The 23,133-nt window shown below is 53.0% G+C and overlaps 1 protein-coding gene across 1 annotated transcript in view; it reads left to right on the top strand.

Moving 5' to 3' along the window:
• Window positions 1-23,133, top strand: part of LOC130580248 (S-adenosyl-L-methionine-dependent tRNA 4-demethylwyosine synthase TYW1-like) — an 82,063-nt gene that overhangs the window by 22,534 nt on the left and 36,396 nt on the right. The window contains exons 6-10 of the mRNA XM_057377610.1: window positions 2,526-2,578; window positions 4,638-4,756; window positions 12,986-13,095; window positions 18,504-18,681; window positions 22,934-23,069. Coding sequence (XP_057233593.1) covers window positions 2,526-2,578; window positions 4,638-4,756; window positions 12,986-13,095; window positions 18,504-18,681; window positions 22,934-23,069 — 596 coding nt within the window. The remainder of the gene's footprint in view (window positions 1-2,525; window positions 2,579-4,637; window positions 4,757-12,985; window positions 13,096-18,503; window positions 18,682-22,933; window positions 23,070-23,133) is intronic.

Here is a 23,133-nt window from a genome sequence, read left to right as displayed (position 1 = left end):
TGTGGAAGTCTCTGCTCACCTGTGCCAGAGTTGGGCAGTGTCCAGCCTTGGTCCCTGGTGCTTTGTCTCATTCCCAGGTGTCCAAAGCCTGGCATGGCCAGCACCTAGAGCTGGGTGACCACACCCTGCCCATTCCCCTCATGGTGAAGGACCCCAGGGCTGTGGGCACTGGCTTCAGGAGCTCTGCATATCTGTGCTGGTCCCTGCTGTCACCACAGCTGGGACGCGTGGCGRTGACAGGGATGAGTAACCTCCTCCTCATCCCCCAGGCTGACTGTGCTTTGTAAGGCTGTTTTCATGTGGAACATGTACAATTTTCTTGGCGTTTAAGGGAAGCTGTGGGTGCTGCACGTGGGGGAAATTGGTTTCAGGGACTTCAGAGAAAATGCTGGAGCTCTGCAGCTTGGCACCTTGTGCAGTTTAGCTGCTTCCWCCTTCCCTCAAACAACTCAGTAGCAGCTCTGCCTGAGCATGTCCTGTTTCCAATGTCATTTTTCTCCAAAACTCATTTGAAAGCAGCCATATTACTGTTCCTGACAAGTGATCTGCGAGAGAATAATCTTAAATGAGCACTGCTGCTGGATCTRGAGAAATGGGAAAAGTAAGGCTTGGGCTGTGCTGGGTGCCAGCAGCAGAGTGTGCCTTGGACARCGGGATTAGAGGGACGAGGAATCAGCACCTTTTCAGCTTTCATCCACAAATCCTCTAAGGACACACATTGAGCAGGGCAGAGSAGCTCAGCTGAGATTAGACCGTGCTGGACAAGGGAAGGGAATGGCAAAGCAAAGCTGGAGACAGGCAGGGCAGGGAGCTGCTGGGTTCCAGCCATGTCCAGCTGTGTGTGGGTGTCCCTGGAACCTGMCCCAGGATCTTCTGGGTCTCAGCCAGGCTGAGGTAGAGGTATCCGCAGGGTGGCTTTGGGAACTGCCTTAGAAGGGCTGGTACAGAATCCCAGAATGGTTCTTAGAGCCCGTCCAGTGCCACCCCTGCCATGGCAGGGACASCTCCCACTSTCCCAGGCTGCTCCCAGCCCCAATGTCCAGCCTGGCCTYGGGCACTGCCAGGGATCCAGGGGCAGCCACAGCTGCTCTGGGCACCCTGTGCCAGGGCCTCYCCACCCTCMCAGGRAACAATTCCTTCCCAATATCCCATCCATCCCTGTCCTCTGSCAGTGGGAAGCCATTCCCTGTGTCCTGTCCCTCCATCTCTTGTCCCCTGTCCCTCTCCAGCCCTCCTGCAGCAGAGGTCACTGTGCCTGTGCACTCAGAGTGAGGAGATGGATCCAGCCCCATCAGRGGGAGCAGGCAGAGGGGCTGGGCAGGGCCCCACGGGGTGGCAGGGCAGGAGCAGAGCATGATGTGATTCCCTGTTAGCCCTGTGTGCCCACACACGGTGATGGTTGCCTGCTGCAGCTGCTGTGCCATCTGCTGTCCCTGTCCCTGCTGGCTGGCCCCGTGCCCTTGCAGCTGTGGGCACTTGGGGATGCAGGTGCTGTCCCTGGGACCTGGCAGTGCCAGAGCTGCTCAGGGACAAATGAGCTGGGCAGGGCAGTAGTGCTGCTGCTCCCTGCATGAGCTGAGGACCAGTTCTGCTGAGCTTAAAGCTTTGCCCCCGTTAAGTTGACACTGGTTGGCAAAAGAAGACTTGATACCTAAAATGTGCTCCTTTTCCTTCCCTTGAAAGTGTTAATGAGAGGTAGCTGAGCTGTGCTGGCTTTGGGACAGCCAGGCCACTGATGTATGAATGCCACCATGAGGGACACAGTGAGGCGGCTCAAATCCTACTTTTTTTTATGCTGATTTTGAAAGGACTTTTAATCCTTCAGAYGTATTGGCCTATAAGCACTTTTCGAGAGGAACAGAGCCCCTCTCCAGCAGTTTGGGTGATAAATGCACTCACTGCTTAACGAATTGTGCAATTAACTCTCGTGGGCCCATTGAGATGGAATTGTGTTGGTCTTGGCTTGGGAGTGGGAGGTGATCTGACCTCAGCTCTCCTTCCCCGGGGCTGCACTGGAACCAGTGGGGTGGAACTGGTGAAGCTCAGGGTGGGCTTCAGGCTGAGTCCTGCTTRTGTTCCCTTCCTGAGCCCTCCTGGCTGCACTGGCAGTCGGATCCTGTGCTCCAGGCTGGGGCAGGGCTGCCAGTGGGATCAGGATCCTTGGTTYTGGGTAGGAGGCTCTTCTGGGGTCAGCCCTTAGGCCTGCTCCTTGGGGTTTGTGAGCTGTCCCACAGCCTGGGTTGGACAGGCTCTGCCCTCCTGTCCATGCAAGAGTCTGGGCACCCTGATTCAAACCAGAATGAGCAACAGAAATAAATGTCCCACTAAAAGAAACCATTCCCAGTTGGCTGAAGTCWCTTGGGTGGCACTGCCACTGTTGGTGGTGTCCCCTTGGGGCCAGGGGGGAACAGCAGCGTTGGGACCATGCTGTTAATCATGTTAAGTACCAACTGGTATGTTCAGTGCATCAATTCTTGCAGATGATGCAAAACTCAATTGTTTGATGGTTTTTGCTTTGTTTGCAGGTTATAAACTCATTGGGAGCCATTCTGGGGTGAAGCTCTGCCGATGGACMAAGGTATGCTCTGCTTCCTTTTCTCATTTCATAAATGAAAACAAAGCTAGAGACTTACTCAGGTATTCCCATTTCCTGATGGTATATAATTTAAAATGTGCTATTGTTTGCACAAACCCAAATTGCATCTTTCAAGCTCAAAGTCTTGCATTTCCAGCTATTAAAATCCCTCTCCTCCTGTCCCTGTTCCCTGGGAGCAGAGCCCGATCTCTCCCAGCTGCCCCCTCCTGTCAGGGAGTTGTGCAGAGCCACAAGGTCTCCYCTGAGCCTCCTTTGCTCCAGGCTGAGCCCCTYTCCCAGCTCCCTCAGCYATTCCTRGGGCTCCAGACCCTCTCCAGACTCACCATGATGCAACATCCTCCACCCTCCCCATTCTTGGAGGAGAACCTCTGGATCCWGCAACTCATGAACATGCCAGCCCATCCCTGCCTGCTGTGCTGTGGCAGTGCTCAGCCTCTTCTCTCTGAGCTCTCCTTTGCTGTATAATTAACTTGGTTTAGTTTTGAAAGAGCCCTTAGGATTCCATCCCAGGGGGCTGCAGAGTTTTCATTGCAATGCCCAGTGCCAAGGAACTGTTCCATCAAGAGCCCTGCTCTCCTGAGCAGCATCAAGAGCAAACCCTGGGCTATCAGGAATGCTTGTGGGATGCTTTGATCCCACTGCTGGTCACTCCTACAACCATTTCTCTCTTGTATCATTTTTAGTGTCAGACATTATCACAAAATGTTTAAAGGAAAACTTGCCAAACATTGATGTTGTGACTGAGAAAGCCAGAGAACCCATTTTTGTGAAAACCCAGACTTCAGTGCAGCACTGTAAAGCCATTTCACAAAATAAATAGCAGCTCTGTGTGCTTAGATAGGCCCACTCTATTTTTAGCTTAAGCARGAATTGAATGTAAAGTCTTCCTCTAAATGGAGCTGAAATTGGTTGCAGGCAGTGGCTCTGCCTCAGGTTCTCACCCATGTGTGAGTGTTCAGGAGCCTTTGTGGAGATTTGTATTGGAGGGAAGCAGGAACAGGGCTGGTAGGATTAGCATGGAGCAGAGTTTCAGAGAGATGCCTCAGATGGAAAAGATTGGGTTCTGTCAAATTCTGGGAAAAAGCAGAAATCCTGTACATTTTAGGAAGAGTCTGTTGGCCTTATGAAAAACCAAATATAACTTGTTATCCTGGAATTTGTGAATCTCCCAAAGTCTCTGTCRTTTGAGGAATGAGTAGAATAAACAGCATTTTCCATGTCATTTAATCTTCCACCTGTACAGCCAGCTAGAGATTACCTGTAGGTTTTTCTCTTCTGCTCCTTTCTCTTGGATCACCAGGACTCTCCAGGAAGAGGGAGGCAGATAAAAAGCTGCTGTGTTGTATTTCAGATTTTCTCTGGAGAGTGRTAAAGTTTCTTTCTCATTTATTATTGTTTAACTGTGCTAATGATAGCCAGCCACTCCTGCAGGCAGCTTGCATGRTAACCCAGAGAGGGATCATGTTGAGAAACCTCTGGGGCTGTGCTAAGAGGGGAAGTGCAGCCKCCTGCTGGAGCCACTGCTGCCTGTCAATGAGGGTTTATAAGGTCAGGGCATTTATTTAATTTAGAGCTGCAAGCAGTACTCTGCCAGATAAATGAAGAGAATGGAGTGTTGAGTAGGACAGCCCTGAAATGATCCTTGTTACTCCTGAGTGAGCTTTTCCAGGAATGCTCCCTGCAGCTTGAGAGGCTTCACCTGCATTTCCTGGGCTGACTGAAAAGCTCCAGGAGAGCACATTGTTGTGCTGGGCTCTGACACATGAGCGATTGAGGGGCTGAAAGTTCTTTCTTCTCTAACAGTGCTGACTTTGGCCTCCTACATGCAGTTTTGCTGCAGATAAAGAGTCACATTTCATCCTGAGCTGGGAATTTCTTGGGGCAGGTGGCACCAAGCTTGGTCCCACCTGGGTTTCTGACTCTCCTGGTGTATCTGTGTGTCCCAGCCGTGTCCCTGACTCGCCCATGTCTCTGTGTATATCTGTGTGTCCCAACCGCGTCCCAGCTGTGTCCCTGACTCGCCCATGTCTCTGTCCCCCAGGCGATGCTTCGGGGCCGTGGGGGCTGTTACAAGCACACCTTCTATGGCATCGAGAGCCACCGCTGCATGGAGGCCACCCCCAGCCTGGCCTGTGCCAACAAGTGTGTGTTCTGCTGGAGGTGAGGCAGCCCTAGGCACTGGCAGGGTCTGGGGGCTCGGGGGGACACGATGAGGAGCAGTGGGCTGGGAGGGCCTTTGGAACCATTGTTGGTATATTGTTTGCACCATGGTTGGTATCATTGTTTGCACCATGGTTGGTATCATTGCACCATGGCTGATATCATTGTTTGCACCATTGTTGGTATCATCTCACCATGGTTGGTATCATTGTTGGCGCCATTGTTTTTATCATTGTTTGCACCATGGTTGACATCACCCTCCCTCTGGTTCCACTGCTCTAAACAAGTGAGCAGTGATSGCTCAGGAAGTTCTGCCTTCCCAAAAYAGCAGTWGAGAAATCCYGRARTYTCTGGGGTTGGAAAAGCCCTCCAGGATCRKCRAGTCCCAGCTGTGCCCAGTCCCAACCTTGTCCCCAGCCCAGAGCACTCAGTGCCACCTSCAGGTGCTCCTTGGRGATGGGGACTCCAGCCCTCCCTGGGCAGCCCCTGCCAARGCCTGGCCACCCTTTCCATGGGGAAATTTCTGCTGATGTCCCCMCTGCCCTGGCCCAGCCKGAGGCCGTTCCCTCTCCTCCTGTCCCTGTTCCCTGGGAGCAGAGCCCGACCCCCCTGGCTGCCCCGTCCTGTCAGGGAGTTATGCAGAGCCACAAGGTTTTCCCTGATACCCCTTTGCTCCAGGCTGGACAATCTGTCCTCGGCTCAATGCCTTCCCATTTTGGTCAGGAAGATGTCCCCTTTTCTCAGAGCAATGGCTGCRGTTGTTCCCTGAAGGAAATGAGCTGTGCTGGATCCAAACTGCTCTGGCACTGCTCACTGCCTCCCCCTGGGCTGCCAGGGGAGGTTTGTGCCAGGCTGGGGGAGTGCAGGGTGGCACTGGGGAGAGGCTGAGGCTCAGCACAAATGGCAGCAGTGACCGGAGAGTGCCTGCAGTGGGAGAACAGGGAGGCTTTGCTTTGAGCTCCTTTGTTTCYCTCCCACCCTGCTGAATCATCCCGTGGGAGCTGTGCTTCCTCTAGGACCCACCCCAGGCTGGGGATTCCATCCAGCGTTCCAGGAGCCATCCCTGAGCAGCCTGGGGCGTCACCATTCTCTGAGTGTCCCTGCCATGGCAGGGGGTGGGGTGAGATGGGCTTGAAGGTCCCTTCCACCCAAACCATTCCATGATTCTGTGACAATATTTCCTTCAAACCCAGCCATGTTCCTCTTGAGTGCCCCTTTCAGAGTGTTCAGGTGTCAGTGATGCAGGTATTTCACAAAAACAGTTCAAAGACTGCTCTGAGGCACTTGGGAGCCGTGTCCTGGGCATCCCGTACAGTTTGCCTTTGGAAGTCTGTTCCAAAGGGCTGATTGGTGCCCTGGGTGGGCTTTCCTCCCCTCCTGGCTGGCAGGGAGGGAGCAAATGGCACATTTCACATGCAGGGCAGTGCCTGAGGATGAGAACCTTCTGCTTGTGGCTGTTACCGACGTGGCAGCTCCTGCTGCTGCACTGAGTCCTGCAGTGGCTCACGCTGGGAGGGACATGGCCATGCCTGTGCCAGGAGGGACATGGGACACAGCCACGTGTGTGCTGGGAGGGAGACAGGACATGGCCATGCCTGTGCCAGGAGGGACACGGCTGTGCCTGTGCTGGTCCCCCTGTCCCCACACCCGAGGTACATCCCAAACAGCCAAACAGAACACAGTATGAGGGGCTTTGTCCCCAGTGTTGCTCCCCAGGGCATTTCCCAGTTTCTCTTCCAGGTGTCTTGGTTCAGGATTTGCTGGCAGCCTGGGTGTGGAATGGGCTGGGTCAGGCAAGGCCAGCAGGTGTGACCTGGGAGGGCAGGAACTGATAAATAGGAGAGTACAGATTGATCARTAATTGATAGATCAGTCCATTAGTGCAGAGACACAGAGGAGCTGGCACTGTTCACATGTCTCTAACTCATCATCCTGGCACTGTCACCTGTCACTTCAGAGGGATCTGGCAGCAGCAGCCTGGTGACAGTGAGTGCTCCAGTGCAGATTTTCCTGATGGCTACAGGCTGATGCAAAGGTACAGCTCCCAAGGCACTAAGCTCAGAGGCTTTGTGATTGATTGATTGATTGATTGATTGATTGATTGATTGATTGATTGATTGATTGTTTGATTGATTGATTTCCCTCCTGTGGGTGAGCAGGTGTTGAACTCTCCCACATGGATGCACCTGGCTATCTTCAGGTTTCCTCTGGAAACTGGAAAGTGTAAATGGGAGATGCAAGACTCAGTTTGAGGCTCGTCCTGGGACCTTAAGCTTGGCTTAAGCCAGAAGTAGTGCTGAAGAAAGGTTTCTCTGGTTACTGTTCCACCCTTGTGCCTTCATGTGGCTGTGAGAGGAATCCTCCATCCCACCCCCAGCCCTGCTGATCCTCTGCCAGCCCGGCTCCAATCCCTGCAGCCAGGGCTGTCTGTGCACCTGGTTTGAGCCCCCCAGCCCTTGCAGGTTGTTCAGGATGAGCAGGGCAGTCCCTGCAGACACGTGAGGCCCCAGTTCTGATGTGCTGCTGGCAGAATGTTTCCCGTGCAGGTTTTGGGCTGGCTCCTCATGCAGCTCTGCACGCTGCCCTGCAGATCAGGCTTTTAGATTCTTCCTGCTTGATCTCTTCTTTCAGGATTTAGACGTTTGTAGACTCTGCCAGTGTTTCCAAGTGCWCAACCACTAAGCTCTCCCTGGATCCCTGAAGGAAAGCCCAAGGGTTTATTTTCTGTTTATTTTCTCTTCCTCACTTTGGCAGGGAGTGCTGCAGTTCAGCTGCTTTCCCTGGGAGCTGGATGTCTGTGGAGTTGGCTGGTCCTGACTGACACGTTTTGGCCCCAAAACAGTAATCATGGAATGGTTTGGGTTGGGGCCCCAAAGGGCATCAGTTCCAKCCCCTGCTGTGGGCAGGACACCTTCCAYAAGCTCCTGGGTGGAGCCARTATYCAAACACCCTCAGAAAATCAGGSCTTATTGTCACAGATGGGCTTCMCTCTGCACTGGACCCCTTYCTTCTCCTCCTGTCCCTGGAAGCAGAACRTCCCTGGGAGCTGTCACAGCTGCCTCACTGGCTCCTGCTTCCCTGCCTGTCCCCTCAGAGAGGCTGGGGATGCAGGATTATGAGACAGCTTTTTTTGGAGGGCTGGAAGTGCAGATTGGGAGATGGGAATGGCTGGAGCTGTGCCAGGGAGAGTTTAGGTTGGATCTCAGGGGAAGGTTCTTCTGTCCCCAGAGGGTGCTGGCACTGCCCAGGCTCCCCAGGGAATGGTCCTGGCCCCGAGGCTGCCAGAGCTCCAGGAGCGTTTGGACAGCGCTGCCAGGGATGCACAGGGGGGATTGTTGTGGGGTTTGGGCAGGGACAGGGGCTGGATCAATGATCCCTGTGAGTCCCTTCCAGCCCAGGACATTCCCTGACTCTCCAAGATGGATTTTTTGGTGTTCCCCCATGGCAGCACCGAGGCTGTTCTACCAAAAGCAGAGAGGGGAGCACCCCAGGCCTCAGTTACTGCACCCTCCCCTGCCATGGTCCTGTCCTCCCAGGGAGTCTGCCACTCCCCAGCCCTGCTCCCTCTGGGGCTGCTCTCTCTGGGCTGTGCCTCTGCAGCTTAATTGCCTAAATGGAAAGGTGCAAGTGACCAAATCCTTTAATCAATTAGAGCAAGTGTGAGTTCGAAGCTCTGTGACACCTCCCTGCAGCGCCGGCACCACGCAAACCTGATCTGATGAGGGTTCTTGGCTCARTGTCCAAAGCCCAATCAATTACTGTGGAGAGATGGAGCAGCTAAATAAGATTTGAATTAATAGGGCTTAATACTTTTGCATCTGAGGAGAAGGCAAACCAAACAGAGTGAAATATCTTGAGAAGAAATTGGCTCATATTTCTTCTGCCGTAACTTTAATGTTTATACCTGTGCTCGAAGAGTTSAGGTTTTGCTTGTAGACAGCAGCTGAAGTTGTGTTCAGGCACTAAATCAGTGGGTGGCCAAAAGCCAGGCATCACAGTCAGTCCTGCAAAATGCAGAGATTAAAAATGCATAATCTCTCGCAGGAGAGGTACATATGGTCTTTAAAAATTGAGAAGAAACTGCAAACAGATGAAAAGAAAAGCTTCTTCTGAGTAACTAACTGGATTCCAGAGGGTAAATTCTTCATGGAGTTGGGAAGTATTGATCTCAAAGGAGTGGACGCTGCAGCTTTGTGACACCTGGAAGCTCAGAGAGGTTCTGTGCATGTCCAGCCACCAGCCCTGGTTCTGCTCAGCTGCTGCTCTTTTTTTTCAGGGTTTCAGTTTGGTTATGGGTTTGTTTCCAGGAGGGATCTGATGTGACCAGGGTTCATCCTTCACATTGGATTCTTCTCTGCTYTGTTGCATTTTGGGCATGTCTGTCTGCCAGGAGCTCTCAAAATAGCCCAATAGATGGGCTGAGGGACATCAGAGAACGTACCCAGGTCATGCCCTCGCTAAAAAAAAAAAGTGCTAAAAAAGGAGAATTGGTGCTTTGTGTGCTGCTCTGCCAGCTCTGTCATCTGAGGCATTTCTGGGAGAAAACGTTTGTGTGTGGGATTGAAAGTGAATTTGTGCATTTTGACATCCAGTGGAGCTTTGGAATAGTCTGGGAAGCTGGGGTGCGATGGGATGGGATGGACACAAGCACAGGACACCAAGCATCCCCTGCCTTTCAGGAGATTGCTCTTAAAAGAAGAGCATCTTGCAGAGCTGGGATGGAGATTTTCAGTGTGGGGCATCTTCCATCTTTAAGGTTTCAAAAGCATGMATTGGAAGAGARYCACARAATCTTTGAGGYTGGAAAAGCCCTCTGAGATCCTTGAGTCCYGTTGTTCYCCCAGCAYTGCCAAGGYCACCAGACYGTGTCRTMAAGGATGTTTAACCCCTCCAGAGGTGGTCACTCCACCGCTGCCCCGTGACCACCCTTTCCTTGAAGAAGTTTCCCTTAATTCCAGTCTAAGCCACCCCTGGCCCCTCTGATCTTGTCTGGCCCGCTCCAGGGTGTCTTTACCCATCCCAGGGAAAACATTTCCTTCCCATTCAGTGTCTCTGTCCTGGTCCCTTCCCAGCGCAACCTGGGCTCTTTCAGGAGGAGCAGAATGAACAGGTTTCACGTTGTACAGCAGGAGCATCAAAGCTTTTTGAGGTCTCTCTCCTCCTCCTCCTCTCGTCACTCCAGGGAAAATCCTGTGGATCTCTTTGCTGTGTCCTTTCCTGGTTATGTCTGCTCTCTTCCCTTCCCCTTTCTGCTGATRCCCCTGTGTTTGTGCTYCTYCTCTGCTCTGCAGGCTCACAAGGCTGCRCAAGAGCAGATTGATTTTGTTCTGTCTTTGCCTTTTATTGCTGCAGTTTGTGCTTCTGCCTTAATTGAGCTTTCAAAAGTGCCAGTTCTCCTCAGCTTMTTTTCCCTGAAGCCCTTCTCCTCTGGGACCTCCCCTGCTGCYTCTCAGGGTTCCCTGAGCCTGCTTCTTGGACTCTTCCTATTTTTATTCTGCTCCTGCCCTCCCTGGGAACGATGTGCTCTGTCCTTTGATGTCACTGCCACCAACACTTCGTCCCCTTGCTGCTCCCCAGCAGCATCACCCTGGCTCAGCTGATCACTGTGGAAATGATCCTTTATATCTGAGCTGCATCTGCCCTCAGAACTGCTCAGTAACCATTTGAGGAATGTGTGAAGCAATGATTTATTGAAATGGTCCCCAAGTGAGTGGGGAGGCAGATCACAGCCCCTGGGGAGCTGCACCTTCACAAAGGTCTAATGTCCTACCAGGGACACAGGGAATGTTGTCCCATGGTCCTGGTAGATCAGAGATCTGCTGAGACTGCAGGTGGGGCTGCGTGGAGGCAGGCTGGGTGGCCGGGGGAGGTTCCAGAGGAGCCAACGGGAGCTTCCAGCATGTTCTGTGCAGTCTGAGGRGGCTGTGATACTGAAGTATCCCTGAAGGAGCAGCCCAAACCTGTTTCACACCTGGAATCCCTGCTAAAATCAAGGTTTTTATGGTGTGAGTGGGTTTGGTGTGTGTGAGCTTTCATTTTCCTTGTGTTATTTTGGGAAGGGAGGAAGGAATCCCCAACACAGTTCCCTGCTCAAAACTGGTGTAGCTGGGTAGGTGGGTGATGGGAGGGTCACAGAGCCTGGGGRCAGTGGGAAGGTGACACTGGAATTCTGTCTGTGATGGGGACTGGGGAACAGCCCCATGAGCCACAAAGCATTGCTTCTTTATCCTCTCTCCTGAGCCATTAGTTCCTATCCTCCTCTGTGCAGARAGCCTTCTTTTTGCCAAATCAGCAGCCCTGTGGACATGACCTGGTGTGTTTATTAACCAGTTGGATGTGTTAGAAATGCAGGGCCTGTTGGACACTAATAGCTGTCCAGGGTGCACCCAGAGCCTATTGATTTCCTGCCAGCTGGCCCTATTAAATATCCAAGGTACAAGTTTTGCAGTTAAACATGTAAGGGTTTTGTAAATGCCTTTTATAGCTGACATTCAGGAAACTTTCCATGTTGCCAGATGGGGAAATAAAGGGGAATTTCAAAAAGCTGYTTTGGCTTGAAGGATCCTTAAGGTGGTAAAGTTTGAGAGTACTGTTTGAATCTTTGCTCTTGAAGTGGTGAAGCAATGTTTGGGTCAAAAGGCTGATTCCATTGAGCCTGGGTTTGAAGTTGGTTTTAGCACTGTCAGAGGGTGCAGCTGCAGGTTGTTCCTCACTTGGACAATCCCAGAATCCCAGACTGGCTTGGRTTGAAAGGGACCTTAAAGCTCATCCCATCCCACTCCCATGGCAGGGACACCTCCCACTGTCCCAGGYTGCTCCAAGCCCCAATGTCCAGCCTGGCCTTGGGCACTGCCAGGGATCCAGGGGCAGCCACAGCTGCTCTGGGCACCCTGTGCCARGGCCTTCCCACCTTCACAGGGAGGATTTTTTTTTCCTGATATCCAACCCAAACCTACCCTCTTTTGGTTGGAATCCATTTCCCCTTGTCCAGGGGTCTGTGGGAGCCTTTTCCTTGTCCCCAGTAAGGACTGGACCGGCCCCTTCACCCTGAGACGGTGCTTCCCTGTCCCTTCTCTCCCAGGTGAATGCTGGGGTCATGTCCCAATCCCCTGGAGCTTGAAAGGCTGAATGCAGCTGGTACCTTCAGTTGTCCCCAGGGCTGAGTGCCAGGGGTGATGGAGAGGGGAGCAGCGAGCAGAGGTCACCTGGCTGGAAAGCTGAGAGTCAGCAGCGCATTTGCCTTGGTTTTATTTTCCTGTCCAGAGCTGTGTTCATCCACAAGCTTTTGTGGAAGACCCTGCACAAWGAGCTGCTCTGAATGGATTGTTCTCTGGGCTGCAGTGGGATTGGTAGGGAACAGTGAAGGGACTTTTGTATTTTGGGATGGAGGGGGAATGAGGAGGTGAAAGCACAGAAATTCATTGACTTCCTGAAAATGCTATTTAAGGGCTGAATGATGCTCCCATGGTAATAAATTAGGAAATGGGGAGGAACTCCATGGGTTTTCCAAGTGTTTGGGTGGATTTACCTGGGCTGGCTTTTGCTGTTTTTCAAGAAAACAAAATGTGGTGACAGTGATCCTTTCTAGGCAAGGTTGGCTTCCCAGCCCAGTGTGACCTGAGCTGTTTGTTGGATGGAAGATCCATGGCTTTTCCCCTGCAATCACTCGGCTCAGAGGGATTGAAATGTGGGAGATGACCAGATCCACCAGCAGTGCATCCCTGGCACAGTGCAGGTTCCTGCTCTCTCCAGGGAGTTTGGTGGAGTCTGCCCTGGTCTGTGCCAGTACCAGAGCACCTCACAAAGGCCACGTTAGAAACAAATCCTGTCCCCAGGATGGTGCTTGGTACCTTTGAAATGGAACTAAAGGTGTCCTGGGACTTCCCTTGTGCAAAGCTTCGCGCAGCTGTGGGCAGAAGCCATTTCCCTGCCTTTATAGAGGTTTTTACAGACATTATTTTAGCTTAGAAACCTTTCAGTAGTTGTTCAGGATGGGTGTATAAAGTTTAATATTGTCCACAAGGTCCCTTCTCCCTCCTGGGAGAGCAGAGGCTGGCAGGAGGGAGGTGTGAGTGGTGTTCAGAGGTGCCAGCCAAGGGTTGGGGCAGCAGCAGGAGCTCTCTGGGAATTCCTCGTTGTTTTTAATCTCATTGGTACTGAAGGGCCCAGGGGGAGGTGAGTTCTGCAGGGGTTCCAAGTGACACTGAGTGATAGTCCCTGTTCCCTCAGGCACCACACGAACCCCGTGGGCACCGAGTGGCGCTGGAAGATGGACCAGCCTGAGCTGATCCTGCAGGAGGCCTTGGAGAAGCACCAGAACATGATCAGGCAGTTCAAAGGTAACTCCTGCTCTGACCCCACTCTTACAGAATAACCAACAGTGGCATYTTCAACACACAGCTGAGAACATTCTGGTCCTTTGGGAAGGGGGTCTGAGAGTTGGGATATCACAAAACAGGGGAGAAGAAACTTCTGGGGCACATTTAATGTGCCCTGAAATGAGTCTCAGCCCGAGTGGCTGCTGCTGCGTGGGGGAATCGAGTGGAGTTGACTCTGGTGCCTCCTGGYATTTGTCTAATCCCTTCCCGTGGTGTGCACAGAGCCTTCCACAGTGCTTAGAGYCCCTTGGGTGATGAGGATCCCTGGCTGCTGTGGCAAGGTGAGGGCAGGTAGAAAGCAAAAGCAATCAGCCTGGTAGGAAACRCTGCCAGCCCTAATACCCAGCTTTGTGTTTGCCCTGCAACTGCTCATCAATAATTAAACAGAGCAGCCAGGGGACTTTGGTTTTCAGGAATTATTCAGTACATCTGCAGTTACACAGCTCCTTTGGAAAGTTCTGCACTTTGCTTCCTGCAGAATTCTCTGGGAGTTTGATACTGGTTTGTTCTGTGTCTATACCTGCAGAGAGGGCTGGGGATTTATTTCCCAAATGTGATGGTTTTGGTTCCTCTGCCAAGGCCCGCTGTGTGTGCTGGCAGAGCYGGCCAGCTTGGCAGGACAGCTCCAGGGCTCTGCTCTGCCCAGCTGCCTGGGGGCAGCAGGAATGGAATGGAGCAGCCATAAAACGTGCCAGATGAGCCCTGGCCTCGGCTGTCATTTGGGGAACCTGATGGTTTGGCTTGGCTGGGCTCAAAGAGAGCCCAGTGGKTCCAGGGTGTGCCAGGCACAACCCCCTTCTGCCAGCAGAGCAGAGCTGCTCTGTCTCCATCCCTGCCCTTGGATAATGGGGCAAAAACAGCTCAGGCTGGGGCCTCATGGGCGTTCTGCTCCTCAGGTGGCTGCYTTGGGTCAMCTGGCACGTTCAGAGCTCCAGGGARCCTCACTGGGGTCTCTTTGGCACTGAGTGAAACATCACCTGCCCCGGGGATGGGGGCACTGAAACACCTCAGCAGCTCTGCAGGGGAATTTGGGGAGGGGACAGCAGCACTCAGGGCAGGGCTTTACCTCAGGGGCACCTGGAGAAACACCACTGGTGAGCCAATAAATGGATGGAAGGGAATGGAGCCCCAGGAGCGGTTGAAGGAGCTGGGAAAGGGGCTCAGCCTGGAGCAAAGGAGGCTCAGGGGGGACCTTGTGGCTCTGCACAACTCCCTGACAGGAGGGGCAGCCGGGGGGGTCGGGTTCTGCTCCAGGGAACAGGGACAGGAGGAGAGGGAACGGCCTCAGGCTGGGCCAGGGGAGGGGCAGGGGGGWTATTGGGGAAAATTCTTCCTGGTAAGGGTGGTCAGGCCCTGACACAGCTGCTCAGGGCAGTGGTGGAGTTCCCATCCCTGATGTGTTCGAAACACATGTGGATGTGGCACTTGGGGACAGGGGCCAATGGTGGCCTGGGAAGTGCTGGGGCAGTGTTTGGATTATGTTGGAGGTTTTTCCCAGCTTTCACCATTCTGTGACTGGGAGCAGTGGGAGGCTCAGCAGGAGCTCCATAACCCCAGGTCCCACTGTGCTCAGGGTCCCATCTGCCTGCTGGCCCTGTCCCCAGAACAGCAGGAGTGGTTTCTRTTTGGGAGGGTCAAGTCACACATCAAAGTGAGATTGTTGAGCCAGGGTGGGGCCTGCAGAGGTGGGGACCCTCCAGCCCTGGAGGCTTTCAGCTCTTTGGGGTGAAGCCCTGGACTGAGGAATGACCTTCTCCTTCCCTTACCCTGCTGTCTGCACAAAGGGCTGAGGAGAGGCAATGATTATGGATGGAATTCTCTGTGTCTGAAATGCTGCTGAAGGCAGGAGGCSTGCCAGGACATCCCACTTCTCTCTTTTTGGAGTCTGTTTTCCATGAAACAAATTCATAAATATTACTGAAACGTGCCTGTGCATCCTGAGCACAGTTACCCCTGACCTTGAACTGTGAAAGGAAGAAAAAGAAAAGCTCTGGACTGGAACTCTGCTGCAAAGTGGGAAAAGAAAGGCTGGTTGGCTTTTCCAGAGTGATAGATGGCAAGGTTCCTGTCCTGGGTGCTTTGAGTCCAAGGTTTATTAAGGAGAAGAAAAATTGGTGAGAAAAAGCCCAGGAGCTCCTGTTCCATGTGGTGAATTTTACATCGCTCTGCCCTGAGGTGTGGGGAGAAATACTGTTACAGTGGCAGCAAAATGGAGTAGGAGCAATGTGAGTGAGCTGGGGAAGGGACCGGGGAAGGGACAGGGACAGGGAAGGGGACAGGGGAAGGGACAGGGACAAGGACAGGGATGGGGAAAGGGACAGGGACGGGGACAGGGTTGAGGACAGGAGAAGAGACAGGAGCGGGGAAGGGATAGGGGCAGGGACAGGGACAAGGACAGGGACGGGGATGGGGACAGGAGAAGGGACAGGGACAGGGGAAGGGACTGGGACAGGGGAAGAGACAGGGACAGGGCCAGGGACAGGGAAGGGTTCAGCTCCAGCAGGACCAGAGTCCCCAGTGTGCAGCGCCAGGGCTGGAGCTGCCTGGAGCAGGAACAGAGCTGGCTCCTGCAGCCAACCCAGCACAGAGAACAGGGCATTTATTGGGGTTGATTTTTAAAGAAAAAAAAACAGCAGAACCCCAGGAACTGCCTGCTTGAGCACTGAGGTGGCCCAGACTGCTGTGGGTGGTGAATGAAGGTTGTGACCATGCTCTGTCCCCTGTGCTGGCACTGCTGGGGCACCTCCAGGCCTGGGGYAGGTTTGGGCACCTCCATCAGGCTGCTGGAGCTCCTGGAATAGAGCTGCATGTCCAGGGCAGGGACGAGCTGGGGAAGGGGCTGGAGCAGCAGCAGTGCTGAGGGAGCTGCGGGTGCCTGTGGGTGATGATAAATCATCTTCTGCTTTAGTGTTGCCATCGTTTGTGCTGAGTTTGGAGAGCTCAGACATTAAAGTGCCATAATTCCCTGTTAGAGTAACTGATGGAGAGGCCCCTTGCTGATGGGGAGCCAAGGTGGGAACTTTATTTGATGGATGCATTATTCTGGGAGTCACTTGTAAATCTCTGTGCCCTTGCAAAGGGCACGCACGGGATGGAAACATAACTCAGAGAGGGGAGAGTGGAGTCTGATAATACAGGGAAAAAYCAAACAGGAGTGCGTGAACTGTCCTAGGAAATCCTTGGAGCATCCATGGATAAACATGGATGGAGCAGCTCCCTCATCCCCCCAGGCTCTTGTGGTGCTGCTCAGGTCCTTCCAAGAGGTACCCAGAGTCAGCCCCAGCCTCTCCAGGGGTGTGCCAGGTGCTGCTATCTTTTCCCAGGTTAACTGGAGCAGCAGGAGAGCAGCTGCAATCAGCTTTTCCAGGGGGCTGTGCTCTGCTGGGAGCTGATGGCAGGAGCAGAGCCATAGGGATTCAGGGCAGTCCATGCCCTCGTGGAATGCCACCAATCCTGGGCACTTTGTCCCTGCCTGGTGCTGATTCGTGTGCTCACRTGGTTGTTTACAAAACCTCTCCCTCCTCGGGCCAGATGTGCAGCTTTGGTGTGAAGCGTCTGGGAAAGTTCTTTCAGACTTTACGGGTTGTTGGGGTTTTGTTCTGTGCTCACAGAGCTGGCAAGGTAATGGTGAGAGTGCAGGTGCAAGGTGCTGAGAGAGAGAAATTAATTCATTCCCAAACTCCTGCAGTAGTTTTAGGAATATGAGAGTTGGTTCTTTAATCTCAGCATGTGCTGGAGATGCTGCTTTCTTCTCCAATAAAGCTCTCATTTAGTGCTGTCAGGTTCCTATGGAATAACCATTAGTCCTGTCACTTCCTCAGGACCCAGCCTGGCTGCTTTAAAATGCACTGAGCCCTGCTCTGCTTCCAAACCAGCTTTGCTATGTGAGGCTGGAGCAACATCCTCCAGCACCTCTTTTATCTGGGCTGTGCAGCAGAGCTGTGATTTCCTGTACTGCAGCGTCAAGGCAACACGAGGGGAGCTGAGGACCTGGATTCACACTCCAGGCTTTGTTTTTAATCTTTAAAGCAGACCAACCCCCAATCCAAAGCCTCGGATAAGATTCAAATACATCAAGGCGCGTCAGGGAAATGTGAAGTGACAGATCTGGAGCAGGAGCTTGTTTGGAGGCAGCTGATTTCATCGGGGTCCTGAGCACCTGGTCAGGTGTGGGTGGGCTGGAGGAGCCTCCACCTGCCCTGCTCCCAGGGCGTCAGGGATGGGACTCAGGTGCTGTTTGCACATGGCTGCTGCATTTGAGCTGCCTGTATTTTCCTCATCCTCCTGAAAGGTCTCTGGCTGCTCTGGACTGCATCAGGGGCTGTGTTTTCATCTGAGCACATCCTCTGTGGGCTGCACATTCTGTGTGTGCCTGTCTGTGTTCAGTGCCAGCTCTGCCTGGGGAGCTGAACTCAGCCCTGCGAGAGCTGCTCCTCCTGGGGCCCATGGGGACTGGCAGTGACACAGCCATGCCCTGGGCTTCTGCTCTGAGCCTCCTGCTCAAAGTGGTGTAGCCTGCCTGGGTGTTGGTGTCTCAGCAGGCAGCAGCATCCCTGAGGTCTCAGYAGGGGAAAGCTTGGCTCAGGAGTTTCATTTTGGCTCTGGTGTTTCATTTCTACTCAGGTATTTAAGCTTGGCTCAGGTGTTTCAGCCTGACTCAGGTGTTTAAGCTCAGCTCAGATGTTTAATCTCTGCTGAGGTATTTAAGTTTGGCTGAGACGTTTCAGCCTGGCTCAGGTGTTTCAGCCTGGCTCAGATGTTTCAGCCTGGCTCAGGTGTTTCGTTTTGGTTCAGGTGTTTGAGCCTGGCTCAGGTGTTTAATTTTGGCTTAGGTGTTTCAGCCTGGCTCAGATGTTTGAGCCTGGCTCAGGTGTTTGAGCCTGGCTCAGGTGTTTCATTTTGGCTTAGGTGTTTGAGCCTGGCTCGGGTGTTTCATTTTGGCTCAGATGTTTCAGCCTGGCTCAGATGTTTAAGCCTGGTGCAGATATTTAAGCCTGGCTCAGGTGTTTCAGCCTGGCTCAGGTGTTCTCAGCAAATTGTTCTTAGCAGCACACAAGGCACAGCCAGCCTGGGAATCTGGGGTTGCTGTTCCAGGGTTGCTGTTCCAGGAGTGCTGGGGAGCTGCTCCCCAGGTCCTGGCTGTGGCTTGGTGTCCCCTGTGCCTYTGGAGGGCTCTGGGACCCTCCTGGTGCCAGGGTGTGTTCTGACTGCAGATGTTTGGGAGGGGGATTTGTTACAGAACCACAGAAGGATTTGGTTTAGAAGGGACCTTGAAGCTCACCTTGTTGTAACCCCTGGGCTACCTTCCTCCAGYCCAGGCYGCTCAGGRCCCCAGCCATGGCTGATCTAAGGCTGTTCTCCCTGTCCAGGTGTGTCAGGAGTGAAGGCAGCTCGCCTGGAGGAAGCCCTGAGGGTGAAGCACTGCGCCCTGTCCCTGGTGGGGGAGCCCATCATGTACCCCCAGATCAACCGCTTCGTCAGGCTGCTGCACCAGCATGACATCTCCACCTTCCTGGTCACCAACGCCCAGTTCCCTGAGGAGATCAGGTAAGAGCTGCAGGGAATTCCTGYTGAGCTCCCACTGAATCTCTGGGGTGCTGAGCTATGTCCTGATCCTGTTCAGTGTCCTCTCAGAGCCACTCTGCATGAGCGCTGAAAAACCCCCCTCGTGTTTGATTTTAACCTCAGTCTGCTCCTGTTCCTTCTCATCTCTTTCTCCCTCCCCCCACTTTGATGTTCTTTTTCATATCTAAAACAAACTGATCACTTGTGGAAGTGGAGAGGATGGAGTGGGGCACCTGAGAAGGTCTGACAGGAGGGGAGCAGAGGGTGAGCTGCAGTTTGGGATCACTGCTGTCCTCCTGCCAGCCAGAGCAGGGTGCTGAGCTCCGAGGGTGCCCTGTGGGGCTGGTCCCTGCTGTGAGTGCAGAGGAGCAGCTCTCAAGGCTCAGCCCAAGACCCTGCCCAGCCCAGCAGCTCCAGCAGCATGAGGAGAGGTGACGAGCACGTGTTCATCAGCAGAGCAGGATGGTTCACCTCCCTCCCAGGRACTTGAGAGAAATCTTCCAAATATCTTCTTGAACTATTTCAGAGTCCTTACAACTGTAAAGGGTCCCTTTTTGTGAATATTTTCATTAACTCTTTCAGAGTCTTTACAACAGTAAAGGATCCCCTTTTTGTGATGTTTTGGAACATTTTAATGAACTCTTTCAGAGTTTTTACAACTGTAAAGGATCCCTTTTTGTGATGTTTTGGAGCATCCAGGCTGCTGTTAGCAAACTCTGAAGCAGTGCAGCGTGTGGGTAAATGCAGCCCCTGGGGGGTTTGGGAGCCCCTCAGAATTGCAGCAGTTCCAAACAGCAGCAGAGCCCAGCCTGGAGCTGTGGGAGCAGCGTGCAGGGTGGCCTTGCTGTGTCCCTCAGCTCATTCAAGCTCACTCCTCTCACTCCTCAGTGCTCCTGGGAGAGCTTCCTCTGCGCCCCTTCTCGTGCTCTGAATCCGCCACTGAGCGGGGAGGGCAGGCAATTTGGGACTGAGTAATTATACACTACAAAGGCATTCCAAATGATTGAATAATTGTGTAATCAAGTTACTTTAAGTCATGTATTATGTGCCTGATAGATAGAAATTGCTCTTCCCTAAATATAGCAGTCTAAAAAGAGAGCACACACTATTTTGAAGCTGCACTTTTCGGATCTGCTGAATCTTTTTAAAAAGAAACAAAAAAGAAAGGRATAAAATGCTAGTCTTGCTRTCTTAAAAATTGCAACTGATCTTTGGCTCATCAAAGCAGATGACTTGCTTAATATGGGAACTGAAGTAGGCACCCAGCTCACTTCTGTGCTGTCAGCAGAGGAACTGGAGTCAAAAAGTTCGTCCTGAAACAGTCAGGGTGACCTCTGGTGCAGGAGAGCTGGAGAGGAACTGGGGGCGAGAGACAGGACACAGGGAATGGCTCCCCTGTCAGAGTGCAGGGATGGATGGGCTATTGGGAAGGAATTCCTCCCTGTGAGGGTGGGRAGGCCCTGGCACAGGGTGCCCAGAGCAGCTGTGGCTGCCCCTGGATCCCTGGCAGTGYCCAAGGCCAGGCTGGACATTGGGGCTGGGAGCAGCCTGGGACAGCGGGAGGTGTCCCTGCCATGGCAGGGGGGGCTTTAAGGTCCTTCCCACCCCTTTCTGGGARAGAGGAGCAGGGCCTGGGCTGTTGCTGGGTTCAGGCTCCAGCTGTGCCCCCTGTGCCTGTTCCCTCTTCCTCTCTGGGTTGCAGCTTCACCTTCCCAGGATCACAATGAGCTGAGGGAGTTTTCACACCAGGTGAGCTCCTGCTGAACCCTTACCTGTCTCCTGTCAGTGACCCATGGCTGTGAACAACCCTCCTGGGTGGGTTTGCATTTAATTCAAATAATTATAATAATAATAACAATAAAACATATTAATGCTCACAAGCAAATGCTCATTTTTGATGTTGCTGTCCCTGTCCCTTGTGGGCTCTGCCTGGTGAAGCACCTCAGGGCTGGCGGCCTGAATTCACTTTATTGATTGAGTGGCACAGCGCAACTGAGAATTTCAGCTCAGGATTTCTGCCCAGYCCATGTGTAAATGCCATGGGTTTGCTCTCCTGGATTTCACCTCAGRTGTCTGGGCTGGCTCAGAAATCCAGCCTGAAATCCATCCTGGTTCCATTCAGGTGGATTTGCTGTTAATTCTGCCCCAGGCTGTTTCCCAGGAGCCCTGGGCTGTGTCCTCATTCTCACTGCACCCATGGCTGCCCTTTCCCCTTGTTCCCCCCTGGCAGAAGCTGCCCCAGCTCACCCTGGCTCGATTCCCAGCTGTGCAGGGCCCTGTGCACCATTCCTCYTTGAGGCACTGTGGGGCTGAAATCCCTTCCTGGGGATTTCTGGAATTCGAATTCCTCCATTTGCCCCACGCTGACAGGGAGTCTGGCTGCTGCCTGTCCTTAGGTTTGAGAAGAGATGATTTTTCTCAGCCCCTCTTTTGAAAAACACCCTCTTCATCTTCACTGGGGCCCCTTTTAATTAAGCAAAGACAGCACTGAGTAAAGAGAAGAGTTTGGCTCAGTATCCCTTGAAATGGAGCACTTCAATCCACTTAGGCCCAGAACATTTGGTCATTTTGGAGTCTGTGGCTTTGGGCTGCCAGTCCAGACAAACTTGTTTACAAAACTGAATTTTAACCTGAAATGTTCAGTTTGTTCTGGGTTGTTTCATTTTGCTGTCTAAACAGACACAGAGAGGATGTGTTCAGGTGGTTGCTTGAGTGTCCAAGTGAGTTTTTCTGGACACACAGAGTCTCATCCTGGCCAGTCCTGGTCCCTCTGTCACCTTTGGGGCGGCCAGGGCTCAGTGTATTTTTAGGTGGCACTGTTTGGCAGCTCAGCAATAGCTTCTGATTTCTTCTCATCTTCTCTGAAAACCAAATGTAGCTGGGCCTGGTGCCTGCTCATTACAGACTTCACACAAAGCATTCCCCAAATGCTGTCCGCAAATGCTCAGAGCTCTGTGGTAAACCAGGTCATGTTTGTTCATCTCCAAGCCCCCGGGGTGGGAGCTGCCAGGAGGGGTGGGTGTGTTATTCTCACTGCCTGTCACCTCTGTCACTGGGAAGGGTTTGTCTCCATCCCTGAGCTGTGTCCCCAGCTCTGGAGGTGCCCAGAGAAGGCCTGGATGTGGCACTCAGTGCCCTGGGCTGGTGACCAGGTGGGCATCATTGGGCACAAGCTGGGCCTGGTGACCCTGAAGGGCTTTTCCAGCCTCAGGGATTCTGGGATTTTCAGGGAGCTCCTTCTGGGGTTGCTCTCAATGCCCTCCATGATTCCTTCACTGTGGTGGTGCTGCTTCTCCTTTATTCCCCTGGCATTTATGGAGGGGATCATCCCCAACCCAGACTCCTCCTACAGCACAGGAGCTGTGACCTTTCCAGAAGCRTTGTGCTGTGACCAGCACAGTGTGACCAGAAGGGCTTTGCTCCAGGGTTTCTGTGGAATAAGAGCCTTGGCAGGGGAGGGGAGCACTTTTGAGGTTTGAGTGGGGGTTTATTTTCTGAACAGCTTTGAGATCCCTTCAAAAATATCATTGATGCCCCAGCTGCAAGTCAGGGGAGTTCAGCAWGTCCAGCAGTAGGAAGTGGTTGAATTATGGCTGAATGATGGCAGTCACAGAATTCCTGAGGCTGGAAAAGCCTTTTGGGATCATCAAGGCCAAACAGTGTCCAATCCCAACCTTGTCCCCAGCCCAGAGCACTCAGTGCCACCTCCAGTGTTCCTTGGGCACCTCCAGGGATGGGGACTCCAACCCTCCCTGGGCAGCCCCTGCCAAGGCCTAACCACCCTTTCCATGGGGAAGTTCCTRCTGGTGTCCATTTCTGTTGAGTGGGATTGTTTTCCCATGGGCCAGGCCAGACAGACCTTGGGGAAAGGGCAGAGCTGTGTTCATCTCACCCAGGAGAAGCAGAACCTTTCCATCCCTCACCTGAACCCCTTCCTCTGGGAAGCCTTTCCCAATGTGTCCCAGCTCCACTGGGTTGAAACCTGTCCTGGTGCAGTGAGGAAATGGCAATGGAATTGTGAGGGCTGTGCGGGTGAGTTCCCAGCCCTGGGGGTGTTTGCTGAATTAGGTGATAACTCCTTGCTATTGATGGTCACTCAGCACATATGAACAACTGGGCCTTGGTGGTTTTCCCTGGAAGTTCTGTCCSGTTGCTGTTGCTGCTCTGGGAACAGAGCACAAACTGCAGCAGCAGATTCTGGAGAGCAGCAATGCCTTTGTCCCTTCCCTTGCAGGAGGCTGGAGCCTGTGACCCAGCTCTATGTCAGTGTGGACGCCAGCACCAAGGAGAGCCTGAGGAGGATCGACAGACCCCTCTTCAAGGACTTCTGGCAGAGATTTCTAGACAGCCTGAAGGCCTTGGCTGAAAAGGTACCCACTCAGGAGTGTCCTTGGAAATGGCTTCGTCCTTCCTTCTGCACTTTGCTGACTTAGC

The sequence above is a fragment of the Malurus melanocephalus genome, unplaced genomic scaffold (genome assembly GCF_030028575.1).
Source record: "Malurus melanocephalus ecotype Western Australia unplaced genomic scaffold, MMel_1.1 scaffold_319, whole genome shotgun sequence".
NCBI classification, from domain to species: domain Eukaryota; kingdom Metazoa; phylum Chordata; class Aves; order Passeriformes; family Maluridae; genus Malurus; species Malurus melanocephalus.
The sequence above is the reverse complement of the archived record's forward strand: the minus strand, read 5'-3'. Positions and strand labels throughout refer to the sequence as shown.